Here is a 13,305-nt window from a genome sequence, read left to right on the forward strand (position 1 = left end):
ACATTCAGTAATTTTTAGATAGAATATGAAACTGACATAGTCAATTTAATATTGATTAAACAGATTGAAATATAAGCATATTAATTATTTTTAGCACGTCAAAACTTATCTAAATATTTTGTCATCAAAACTTTTAGAGCTTCCAACACTTTAACTTTATAACATTGTAATATAATTAGTTTTATATTGTAACTAATGAAAAATAGATTCAAATAACAGTTTCTAATAAATTGAATATTTAAAATATATTTTATATAACATTAAAGTTAATAATAGTCAAACAGCTTATCAGAATAACATGATAAATGTTAAATAATTGACCTTTATGATATCAGATATGTCAGTTAACAGCATACAAATAGCAATACGCATGCATAGTAGATTTTTTTTCTTTTCTCCCCCCCCCCCATAATTCTAGCCTTCACATGACAAAGAGTGTTGAAAATTAATGCCTTATTTTATTTTTATTTTTACAAAACATCCACGCACTCATTAACAAAACCACCTTCATTTATTTTCTTGTGTGAGATTTGCATTTTATCTCTATAAGTCTTTCAATTGTAGCAGTGAAATTGTTGCAAGTGAGGAAACAATGTTGCGGGTGAAATATATTGTAGTGATTGAGTTTCTGATTACAGAAATCAGTGCACAAATTCATCCTTTTCAGCAGTAGCACACTCGGGGTTTAATCTTGGGGGGGGAGTTGAGTCGACGATTTGAGAATGCACACTACGCATCGCATACGACCTATGACTGAGCATCTGCAATGATCGCTACTTCATGAGTAGTATAGAAATAGAATACACGACACAACGTAAATTTAAAAAAATGAATTTTATTAATTAGGAAAAGATTTTTGGAAAATTTTTCTAGTGTTTTCTTTCGGGGGGGGGGGGAGAGAACCCCTTGGGTGTGCCACTACTTTTCAACATAAAAACGAAAGATTACTTATAAAATGTAATCGAAATGTTTGTCGGTACAAAAGATGTTCAAGACCATTTCCTTTCTCTCTTGAAACGCGTGTAGTTAGTGTGTTCAAAAATTCATGATTTCTGACACCAATTTTTACTCTGCGAGATTCGATAATACACTGTAATTGAAGATGTGGAATGCAAACCTCACACAAGTGCACGAACTAGTGCAGAGTTTCAGTGTCATAAGCTACCCGTTATACAGTCGTGGTATAGCTCTCATCTCTTCTTGAAACTGAAAGAATATTTGAGAGGACATTGCTTCTTGTACAGTGTGGTATGATGTGGTTCTTTCAACAATGGTCATTTTTATGATGACATACTCATGTTCTTGGTAGACATATCTGGACTGCAGAGGTAAAGAAATGGTAATAATATAAAATTGCACAATAAAGTTTGACGCAAGTACTTTTTTTTTTCATTGAAATATCGCTTCCATTACAAGGAAAGGAAAAATAGAAGGTATCATTTTCAACTTGCCTATATATATATATATATATATATTAGTACTGAATATAACAATTGAACTGAAGTGCTAGTTTTATTATATTTCATAGCGCTAGAGAAATTTGGTTCGAACACTCTGATATGCTATTTTTATGCCACTAATTTGGAAACTGATATTCATTAATAATTTGAATATGGAACAGTACGATGACAACAGAAGGTAAAATGCAGCTTTAATCAATAAACAGGTTATCAATGTATTATCATTATGAAGCATCAAATAATATGACGAATCCCAAAGCACTCTAAATCTGGAGTTACAATAAATTGTTTCACTTCAGTTACTGCATTAAATTCTGATAAGGAAATTCTTTTCCATGGTAGAAAACTTTTAGTACAAAACATGAATTGAATTATTGATATTCATTCACTGTTAAGTGTTACTGAAATTTACTGTTGTGTTTTTGTCTTAATATATATTTACATATTAATATCTCTACTTGGTGTGAATCTAACCAATAAATTTTATAATGCTTTTGAAAATTATCAGGCTTTTCGACCAAAAACCTTATGTAGAATTAAGAATTTTAATTAAGTGTTAATCAGTATTATTCCTTTTTTTTTTTTTTTCAGGGTATGTAGATGTATACAAAGACCGACACCTTTGTTTCAGAAAAAAGTTTGTTAATTAAAATACGAAAAAAAAATTTTTTTTACTATGAATAAACTTATAAACTGTAAGAAATTTAATATAAATAATTTTTCCCTATGTGACCGTCAAATCTGTATAATTGTAGTACCTCTTATCTACATAATACAGCATGCTGTTCCATGTAGTCCGAGGAATTACAAATCATTGGCATTTTTAGCATCACAACGCTAATCGTGACTGGTAATAAATTATAAGGATAAAAGATTTTAAAAAGTAAATGTTCAGTTGATCGTATCAGTAGTAACTATTTATGATGGACTTAACTGATTGTTGTATTTGCTCGATCTTGTGATTTAGTAAGTATTTAGATTTGCCTCCTACAATTATAGAATGTGATCAACTCAGCCAATCAACTTACTCTCTGCAAAGCACAAGACCTGCTGCAGCTTTTTATCCCTCTCCATCAGGTAATATCCTGGATGAGTGATTCCGACGTTCACCAAGTCATCACAGTTTCTGGCAGTTTCTTTATAGAATGCTAAATGAAATATATTGTACAGATTAAAAAAAAAAATCATTTAAAATGAGCATTGCTTAGTATAAATCAGATAAAAAAAAAAAAAAGAAGCAAAACTAGTATTTCTTAAAATCATTAACAAGATATCAATAATTCGGAACGAAAGAGATAGATCCAACCAGATGAATGAAAGTGGGACTTTTTTATGACCAACTATGATGGTACATAAGAGTCCACATGATATTGAAGTCTGCATAAACATTCCTTATTTCGTTTAGTTATTAATGAAATAGTATGCAACATTTCTTGTCATGTGTTAGAACAATAATAATCTAGTAGCGATTATTCGGATACAGGAGAAATCTATTACTTGATAGCTTTCTCCGAATTCCAGCTTATCTGAATGAATTAATGCAAATTGTAGTTTTTACTATACCACTTCTAGTTGTATTATTTCATTTTCACTTCGATTCTTTCAGAATGGAATGCTGCTATAATTCACTGCTAGCATTTGGCAACTTTGTACATTTCTTAGAATTTTGTTGAATCGATATAATTAAGTGTTACTCCAACGTGCTGCAAGACAGTTATCTTTTCCAATTAACTAACTATTGCTAAAGGATTTGAAGCAGACATTTTGCACATCTGTTTCAAAACATCCTCTAGAACAGAGAGTCTTCAACGCATGGTCCCCGGGCCACCTGTGGCCCGCGGATCTCTTTGCCGTGGCCTGCCGGCCATTTTGAAAAAATAACTACTTAACATTAAAACGCGATTAAATAAAAAATTTCAATGAAGCCCGCGGGCCACTAAGCTATACTGTGGTATTTAGAATTGTAAGATGCTTTCCAGATTCACAAGGAAAGCTGTGCATTTGATACTTTAGATAAAATCCTATAAAAAAATATATTAAATAGACATGCTTCTTCAACTATCTACCAGCGCCAAGTGGTACTTAAGTACTAGTACTAACGTTGCAGGTCTGAAGCAGTAGTTCGAGCTGTCTATGCCTTCCAAATACATCTAGAAGGTTCTTGATACTTCGTTATTTTCATATAAATACAAAAGGATCTCATCCACAGTCAGTCGTGAACAGTGTGATATTCGTGTATAAGCGCACACAGGTCGTGTCAGCCATAGTCTATTGTGGTTCTATATTGCTAGACTTTTTCATTAGTGCGAGACATATTCCGTAGATAATTACCGTTACACGGCCATTTTTGGGTTCACTTTCCATCACTATAGAAAGTGAACCCAAACCCTGTAACATCGAGGAAGCATCACCAGTGCATTTACTAAACTGTATGAATATTTCCAAATGTGAACACTATAACAACCCAGAAAAGGTGCTGTATAAAATACATGAACTTGACCTCTATGATCTGATATAATAATATCATGGGATAATAAAAAAAAAATAATAATTATTAAAAGTATTTTTAGTTTTCAATATTTTTAAAATGGTATTTTTAATTGTTTACAATAATTATTTTTTAAATTATTTAAATGTGTATAAATTGTTGAAAAAATTAGTTGCATAAATTCTACGTATTATATTTGATTAGCTTCAGGTCTTCCTTGATATTATTAAACTTCATGGTTTCGCTCTGTGTGTCTTTGCAACTTCATATCATTGTGTGAGTTAAAAACCTGATTTCTTCTGCTAGATAAGTCCCAATTATTTGCTCCAAGGTTCAAAAACGATCTCTGGGATCGGCGTAAAAAAAAAAAAAAAAAAAAAAAAAGAAAATTTCTTCTACTCAGTTACTAAATTCAAACCTTACAGCATCTTTCTTCTGATGACCTTGCATTATAATAGTACCATGAGATTACACAGACAATAGAAATGATATCTATCATAATGGAATGCAATTAAATAATTTGCTAGCTATAATTATTATTTACAAGCCCCGTTTCGATAGCTTAGGCTAGCATTATCAGAGATAATTCAACAATATACACTCAAGCAGGGCCGACGGAAGCGAGCATGCGGGCGCCGCTAGGAAGGGGGCGACCCCACCGTGTTACCATTCATCAGTTCATTTTTAAGAAAAAACTTTTATCATGAAAACAAAATCTTAGAATGATCATTATTAAAATAAATATTGGCCGGATACACCGAATAAAAATTTAAAAAAATTGTATATTGCCGCCTCTTTGATCAGCTGGCTGTTTATAATTTTGCAGCAAGAGCAGGCTAAATGCTTGCCTAAAGAATGTTGTGCCTGCTGCAGGCTCTCTAAAGTGAAATGGTGAACGGTTTTTATGTGCAGAAACGAATTTTCGTACAAAACATTTGTTGCTAGTTAACCAGTCATATCGTACGCATCTCAGTAGGCTAGTGACAGTAGCGCAGTGCGGACTATTATTTCGTCTCTGTGTCGTGTTGTGTAATAATTTCTTGTGGGTATAAAATAGAAATGGAATCAAAAATTTAAAAAAAGTTATCCGGTGCACAAAATCGTAAGCGTCATGCTGTGAAAGAAGCAGATGTTAAGAAACGAACGGGGGCTCTTAATAAATTTGTTAAAATATTAAAATATTCTGATGCAGATTGTAACCAACTCGATACATCAGAAATCAGAGTTGAAGAACCGTGCACATCATCCAGTTTCCATAAAATACCATTGCAACTATTGAACAAGATAACAAGATGCATGATTTAAGTGCAAAAATAGGTAGGAGAAGATTTAGTTGTAGTTGACCACGAAACTAACACATTGTTAGTCTCTGTAAATTTAGAAGATCCAGGTGAATGGGGAAATATTGATGAAAAATTTAATTGAGTTGTTTTAATTGAAATTGGGCCTGTTCAAAAGAAAAATATAATATATCCCAGAGATACATATGGTCATAAATTTGGCGACACGTATTATAATTGAAAAATGGTAAACGGTGACTTCGTGCCAAGAACATGGCTCATTTATTCCGAAACTTTAAATTCTGTTTTTTTTTTTGCTTTTGTTGCAAACCTTTCGCACCTACCGAATCAAGTAGTCTTGTAGAAGGCTATAACGATTGGAGAAATGTAAGTACAACTTTGCATATACACGAGACTAGTTTAACTCGCATGAAAAATTTCTTAAAATGGAAGGAAGTTGATAAAAATTTAAAAAACAAAACTATTAATCGAGAGATTCAATGGAAAAGAAACATTGGACGAGTGTTTTAGAACACTTGATTGAAATTATAAAATTCCTTGGTAGCCAAAATTTAACTTTTCGCGGATCATCTGATAAATTATATGAAAGGAATAACGGCAATTTTTTAAAATTAGTTGAACTGTTTGCGAAGTTTGATCCCGTTATGGAAAATCATGTTGCGAGGACCCTATAACGAAACAATAGAGTACACTATTTGAGTAAAGACAGTCAAAATGAAATATTGGATACTTTAAGTAACGCAATCAGGGATACAATTTTATTATCAATTCGAAAATCTAAATATTATTCCATAATTTTAGACTGCACGCCTGATGTAAGTAAAACAGAACAAATAACCATTATTATTCGCTTTGTTTCCTGTGACAATGGAATTGTTAATATCAGGGAAAACTTTTTAGGTTTTGCAGATATATCAGATTCCACAGGACGTGATTTATGCGCAACAATAATGGAACAACTGGAAAAATGGAACATTCCCATTGAAGACATGCGAGGTCAAGGGTATGACAATGGGGAAAATATGAAAGTGAAAAAATATGGGCTCCAAAATTTGCTTTTAAACAAAAATCCTTTTTACGTGCCATGTGCTGCTCATGCTCTAAATTTAATCATTAACGATTCAGCCAAAGTAAATGCAGATACAATTAGTTTTTTTGCAATTATTCAAGAAATATACAATTTCTTTTCATTCTCTTACAAACGTTGGGCAATCTTTTTAAAGTTCGTAAAAAAATTAACATTGAAACAGTCATCAGATACGCAATGGGAAAGTAAAATTAATGCAATCCGCCCTCTACGATATCAGTTACGAGAAATTTACGATGCACTTTTTAAAATTTTAAATAATGAAGATTTTAATAAAGAAACTCGGCTTGAAGCACAAACATATGTGCTAAAATAAAGAACTACAAATTTATTTGCTCTCTTATAACTGGACATGATTTACTTAACAGAATAAACCCTGTGAGTAAAATGCTTCAAGACAAAGATGTGAACATTACACTTGCTTTAGAATCTATCGAAAACTTAAAAATATTCTTACAAGAGTAGCGATCAGATACAAATCTTAAAGTCTAAAAACGGCAAAAGAATTGAGTGAAAGGTGGACGGAGAACAAGAATTTAAAACTGGTACGGAAGTCCGACGACGAAAGAAGACACGGCAATTTGACTACAAGCATCATGACGAAACGCCACAATCGCCAGAAGATAAATTTAGAGTGAATGTGTTTTATACACTTCTAGACGTTGCAATGTGTTTGTTAATAGAACGTTTTGAACAACTAAAAACCTGTTATGATAATTTCAATTTCTTGTATAGATTGCTACAAATTAATAACGAAGATTTACTAAAAAATTATGACGATTTAGAGTTTCTCTTGAAGGACGGCGACAATAAAGACGTAAATGCAATAGAACTATATGACGAGTTATGTACTTTCCGGGATATTTTTCGGAAGGATAATTTAAATATATTCAAAACCCTTCCGATATTCTTAATTTTATTTTGTCCAATAATTTATCTTTCCCTAACTTTTCAATTGCTTTAAGAATACTATTAACCTTACATGTTAGTGTAACGAGCGGTGTACGTTCCTTTTCCAAGTTGAAATTGATTAAAAGTAGATTTTAATTTAAAACCTACTTAAGAACAAGTATGTCACAAAAAAGGCTTGTTAGTTTGGCGTTAATAGCTATTGAAAATGATATATGTGCGGAATTATACATTAAGACCATTATTTCTAATTTTGTCAATATGAAATCAAAAACCTTAAAATTTTAATTTAAAAAAATGTCAAGCATATTTATGTAATTTAATTTATTTTCTGTTATTCTGTAAAGATGTTATTTTTTGAATATTTATATTAAATGTTCTAATTATTTCAGAATTCTTTTCTTATTTTCTCATCTATCTTGAGTTTCTTTTATTTTCCTAAAAGACAGTTCCACTTATAAAAATTATTAAAAAATTTTTACTAGTTACTAAGAATTTAGTAACTTGTAAAATGAAAGAGTCAGGCCACCTGAGATGCGTTTGCGGTATGCTGAGACACGAAAAGCTGCTGCTAAGACAGTAAAGACAGCAAAGCAGAAGGCTTGGGAATCCTTTGGAGAAAGATTAGACTCATCCTATGCAAATGCAAACAAAGTATTCTGGCAGACCATCCGCCGCCTTCGAGGGAGGAAATCGTGCACAGCAAGGGCAATTAAGGCCTCTGATGGTGCACTTTTAACAACCGAGAAGGATATCCTCCATAGATGGAGAGAATATGTTGAGAGCCTTCTTAACCCGGGTGGCCCAGCAGTTGTGGACATCCAAGAGGTGCAGATCAGGGCAATGACTAGTCTCACAGCAAAAGAGGTCCATTTAGCAATAAAATCGCTAAAATCGGGCAAGGCTGCTGGCGATGATGAAATTCGGCCCGAAATGCTAAAAGCCTTAAATCGAGACGGTGTTCTCTGGCTAATTCGAGTGTGTCAGGCTGCTTGGATATCATGGCGAGCACCAAAGCAATGGCAGACAGGCATAATAATACCAGTCTTTAAGAAGGGAGACCAGAAGGATTGCAGTAACTATCGTGGCATCTCTCTGCTCAGCCTGCTTGGGAAAGTGTATGCTAAGTGCTTGGAAAGACGGTCCGGGAGCATAGTTGAGTCAAAGTTCCAGGAAGAACAATGTGGCTTTCGTCCTGGTAGAAGCACAACTGACCAAATCTTCACTTTAAGGCAAGTCTTTGAGAAATCTTGGGAATATGCCAAGAATGTCTACACATGTTTTGTGGACTTGGAGAAGGCATATGACCGGGTTCCTTGGGATAAGCTTTGGCAAGTAGTACAGGAGTATGAAGTGGATGGTCAACTATTAGCTGCCATCAAGTCCCTGTATGAATGCCCAGAGTTTTGTGTCATGATAAACAACACAAAGTCAACCTTTCACAGTCTCCGTTGGCCTCCGTCAAGGGTGTGTTCTGTCACCCCTCCTTTTCATAATATTTATGAACTGGGTTGATAGGCACAGCCGAGGCAGTGAGTGTGTCAGAATTGGAAAATGTAGTATTGGACGTCTGCTTTTTGCAGATGACCTAGTTCTGCTTAGCTCTTCCACAGATGCCCTCCAGCGAACCCTGGATAGGTTTGTAGCTGTTTGTGCAGACGCCGGAATGGAGATCAGTGTGGCCAAAACAAACATTTGTGGTCTCAAGACAACCATCCCAGTGCACTCTAAATGTAAGTGGAGTCCCAATGAGGCAGGTAGAGAAGTTTAAATACCTTGGGTCCATATTCACGAATGATGGAAAATGGGACGTAGAGCTAGATACTCGAATTGGCTTAGCAAGCTCAATATTGTGGGAGCTTGGCCGTTCGGTAGTATTGAAGCGGGAGTTAGGCCAGAAGGGAAAGCTGGCTGTCTTCAATACAGTCTATGTCCCCATCCTCACCTATGGTCATGAGAGTTGGGTAATGACCGAAAGAATGCGGACACTAATCCAAGCAGCTGAAATGAGGTTCCTTCGAGGGGTTGCTGGGCTGACAAAACTCGAAAGAGTCAGAAGCTCTCTGCAATTCAGGAAACCCTCAATACTCAACCGCTGCTTCTCCGTGTTGAGAGATCACAGTTACGTTGGTACGGGCACCTGGTCAGAATGCCACAAGAGAGGCTCCCTCAGCAGGCCCTCTTTGCCAAGCCAGAGGGTGGGAGGCCACGTGGAAGGCCAAGGACTCGCTGGATAGATTATATCCAGAATCTTGGGTGGACACGTTTGGGAATCCCACCAGAACACCTGAGCTTGGTGGCAGAGGATCGTGACCATTGGAAGTTCCTCTTGCAACTGTTGCCTCCACAACCCAATTAGGAAGAGTAGGCCTTGAAGATGTATGTATGTATGTATGTATGTATGTAAAATGAAAGAATTTTTTAAACTTTAGTTCAAATAAATTTTAACTTTAATTAAAATTCATTTTAATATTGTTAGCGAATCGGTTCGGTGAGAAGGCTCTAATCCCTGTATCATTATATTCAACGATTAAAGTGAAGTGGCTTTATCAAAATTTGCTTTAACTTTTGAGAATTTTTTGAATATTCGGGTTTTTAACGATTATCCTGCTTAGTCAACACCCGCAGTTCGTTACATTTAGCGAACCAACGTGTGGCTGTCAAAATTTATTTAAGAAATTTCAAATAATTTAAATTTTTATTATCGTAAAAGAACCACACAAGCCCGGTTCGTTACAGGGAAGCTTAGATAGACATTGCATGCGGGCGGCAAAAGTCCTAGCGCCGGCTCTGCACTCAAGCAAGACACACAACGAAATGATCCGAATAACAATGCAGTCACGTGTATGAAAGGCGACAGTGGCGCTCCTCGTGGTGATTCCTGTTATTAATGCTAACGGATAGATAGGGCGGTGAGTCAAAATATATGTATGATCGCAGTTAACCGGGTTCTGTAGAACTTCTGCCGCTTCCGAAAATTATATTTTTCACAAACATCCATGTCCGCAGCGAGATTCGAACTCGCAGCCTGTAAGTTAGAGAGCGGATACTCTAACCTTTCGTCCAATTAGGCCAGCACCTCGTCAGCAAGAATATTCAAATATGCGGCATACTTCATATTAATACTTTGTTTTCTTCCAGTATTACTTATTTTCGGAGTGTTAATTGTATAGTGCGAAGCGTTGTAAAATGTTAACTGTAGTATAGTGTTGATAATAATTGTATTATAAGGATTAATAATAAGGTACTAGAAGTATAAATCATCACACGTATATCCCAAAGAACATTATGGGAAAGATGCACTAATACTGAAACACCAGCTTGCCTGCACACGTATACATTGGAGGGAGAGAGAGAGAGAGAGAGAGAGAGAGAGAGAATATTCCCAGCTGGCTTTTATAATCACAGATAATTCAATAGCTACAGAAGCTTATAACTCACATATATTATAGACAGCAACATGATCCATGTTTCCACAATGTTCCTTCTCACACAGCTCAGCACATTTCTGTTGGGGCAGTTCTTCTAATTCGTCCAGATTTTTCCTTTTAACACAAAAACACTTTCCGGTTGAGATGCCAGCCAGCTTGTAACCTCGACCCCTGCAGTGTTCCATGCATAACGTAACACTCATGTTGTCTAAATGTAACGTGTGTACTCCTAAAGGATGACCTTTGTAACAGGCAACGGATTCTGTAAAGACAAAGAATAAAATAAAAGATGAATTTCAGTTTATAAACAAACCATTAAAACTTTCTTATGTTTGCTTTCATCTTACCTTCCTCCCTCCTGCAAATAAACGGAGCCCTCTTCTCACAGATGGCATCTCTCCACTTGAAACTATCACTACCATCCAGCTGAACACACCTCTCGTACATGTTGTTCGGTTGGGAACTCATCCAATTACGAAACCTGGCTATGCTACCATCTAACCATCGGTATTTGCGATTATCCGTAGAGTTAAATTGATAAACTCCAACATACCATCGCACCCGTTGGTAGGAGGATCCCATCTGCTGGATATTCTGAAAGGAATACAATAGTTATTGTAACAAACTTCAATTTTTTTTTTTTTTTTAATTCACAACTTTCGCTGTATTGGAATATTTGTACTTACTTTCACAACGAAATTGTGCTCCCCACTGTTTCGTATACTGGCTATAATTCCACCCTTCTGATAGCAATATTCCTGAGCTTTCGGGAAGGCCAAAGTGTTGACCCCGGAGAAAAAGAAACAGATTCCATTGTATGGCTTCCAGGATTCTGCGCACTTTGTCCAGGCTAAAGAAAACAATGGAAATATATTCGGTGGTTACATGATAAATTTTTTATCACCAGCAAGAAAGAATAGCTCTTACTTACCTGTAGGAATAAAGAAGAGGAAAGAAAACCAACAAAAAATGGCAGTGGTCAATAGTTTATACGTCTGACTTTCGATCTGAAAGATATGGACAATTACTGTTGTACCTTCTGTTGTAATTTTTATATTTTAAAATTATGTCATTGATATCAAATATAATTTAGGATATGTTTTGTGAATACTGGGAATCTTAGAGGAAATACGTGCCAACAATACTTTTTTTGTCAGTTATGGTTAGTTCAAACATCAAGCAGTCTTTTGACGCTCGCGTGAGAAGAACATAAATTGTAAGATTTATCGCCAATAAGTGAAGAAAAATCTTACAATTTATGTTCTTCATATTCATTCTTCTGTTCATTTCTTGTCTATAACAGTGATATCTAATCGCTCCAGTTTTTGAAATTTTCCTTGAGGGACGATTACTAGGCTTGTGGCGCACAATATATAGCTTCTCCAACCAAATCAAATCCATCTTCCGTGGGATCGTCTGTTTTCATAAGCGGGGATCTATCAAGCCGAGTGTTGCGGCCTTGATAGATCATATCGTCCCTATCTCTAAGAAATGACAACTAGACTTGTAGATAAAAAGCCAAACGGCTATTTTTTCTGGCGAAGTTAATTAAATTACGGGGATAAAAATCCCTTATTATTTTACAGCCAGTATGCAAAACTCCTTAATTTAGACCAGTAGATGGTATTTCTTCCAGCCTCGCCTATTGAAACATACACTATCACACTGCTTATGGGAAGCATCAAGTGATTATTGTTTTCGTTTTCAGAATAGGGCCTCCTGTTTTTTGTCCATCCCTTACTTCACACATAGTTCGATTAATAACCTTGCCAAGCGCACTGTTCACACATGAATTATTTAATTCATGTGTGGAATTCGGTTTCCACAGACCGTCCGTCCGTTAATACACAGGACCAACCTGTTAGAAACGCTTCCCAAGCAGCTGGACAATAATCCTGCTGCTACTTACTCTGCCAAATTGTGTCTAGAGGGAACTCGAGTATATTAGCTTGCAGGCGGTAGAATCGAAACCACTTTTGAATTAGGGTTCTGGCATTCCGTATCTTGTTCAGAAGTTCTTCACTCTGTTGTTCATGCCTCTGCAAATTTTTATATTCTGTTTTCATGATAACAAAATTAGTGTTATTTAGGTCAAAAATAAACTTCCACAAAAACGAACATTAAAAAAAATTTAGATATATAAACAGAAAAACCTCACTTAACGCGAGGTTGTTCTATATATCGCATATCGAATTCGCTAACTGATTATCGCGAATTCGATTTGCGGGATAATCAGTTAGCACGATTGACTAAAATGATACTATTTCTCGTTTTAAGTGAGTGATTAATCAGCTAACGCGATTTTTTATGTTACGCGAAACTTTATCGCCAATCTGCAGCGAGTGGCAGCACTTGTTGTGGCAGCCAATGGGTGGTGGCAGTGCAGCGGAAGGTGGCCGGCGACACTCGGCAGTTGATTCAAAACTATCTTCGCAAGAGCACGTGCAAACTCTGTTCTCTTGCTCAATCACTTTTACTTCATTTTGCTTCATTTTGATACCTATAAGGCTTCGGTGATTCAGCTTATCCTTAGTCTACCCCTTCTCTTTGGTGGTTTTCCCGTTCCTGTAGGGTAATGCAAGGTATTCTCTGTTGATTCATTCTGTTCACCAATATTAAGAAAGCTGCT

At 35.6% G+C, this 13,305-nt stretch overlaps 1 protein-coding gene across 1 annotated transcript; it reads right to left on the reverse strand.

Annotated features, from left to right (window-relative positions):
• Window positions 1-2,394: 2,394 nt before the first annotated feature.
• Window positions 2,395-12,742, reverse strand: LOC150095075 (neurocan core protein-like). Its single transcript, XM_090411187.1, has 5 exons — window positions 12,586-12,742; window positions 11,363-11,526; window positions 11,024-11,270; window positions 10,687-10,938; window positions 2,395-2,608 (listed from the first exon to the last, which is right to left on the reverse strand). Exons 1-5 carry the CDS (start codon window positions 12,740-12,742, stop codon window positions 2,472-2,474), a joined length of 957 nt encoding a protein of 318 aa, XP_090267313.1. The 3' UTR covers window positions 2,395-2,471.
• Between the last annotated feature and the right edge of the window lie 563 nt (window positions 12,743-13,305).

This window comes from Typopeltis vanoorti, chromosome 21 (assembly GCF_054136105.1).
Source record: "Typopeltis vanoorti isolate ZY-2024b chromosome 21, IOZ_Tvanoo_1.0, whole genome shotgun sequence".
Lineage (NCBI taxonomy): Eukaryota > Metazoa > Arthropoda > Arachnida > Uropygi > Thelyphonidae > Typopeltis > Typopeltis vanoorti.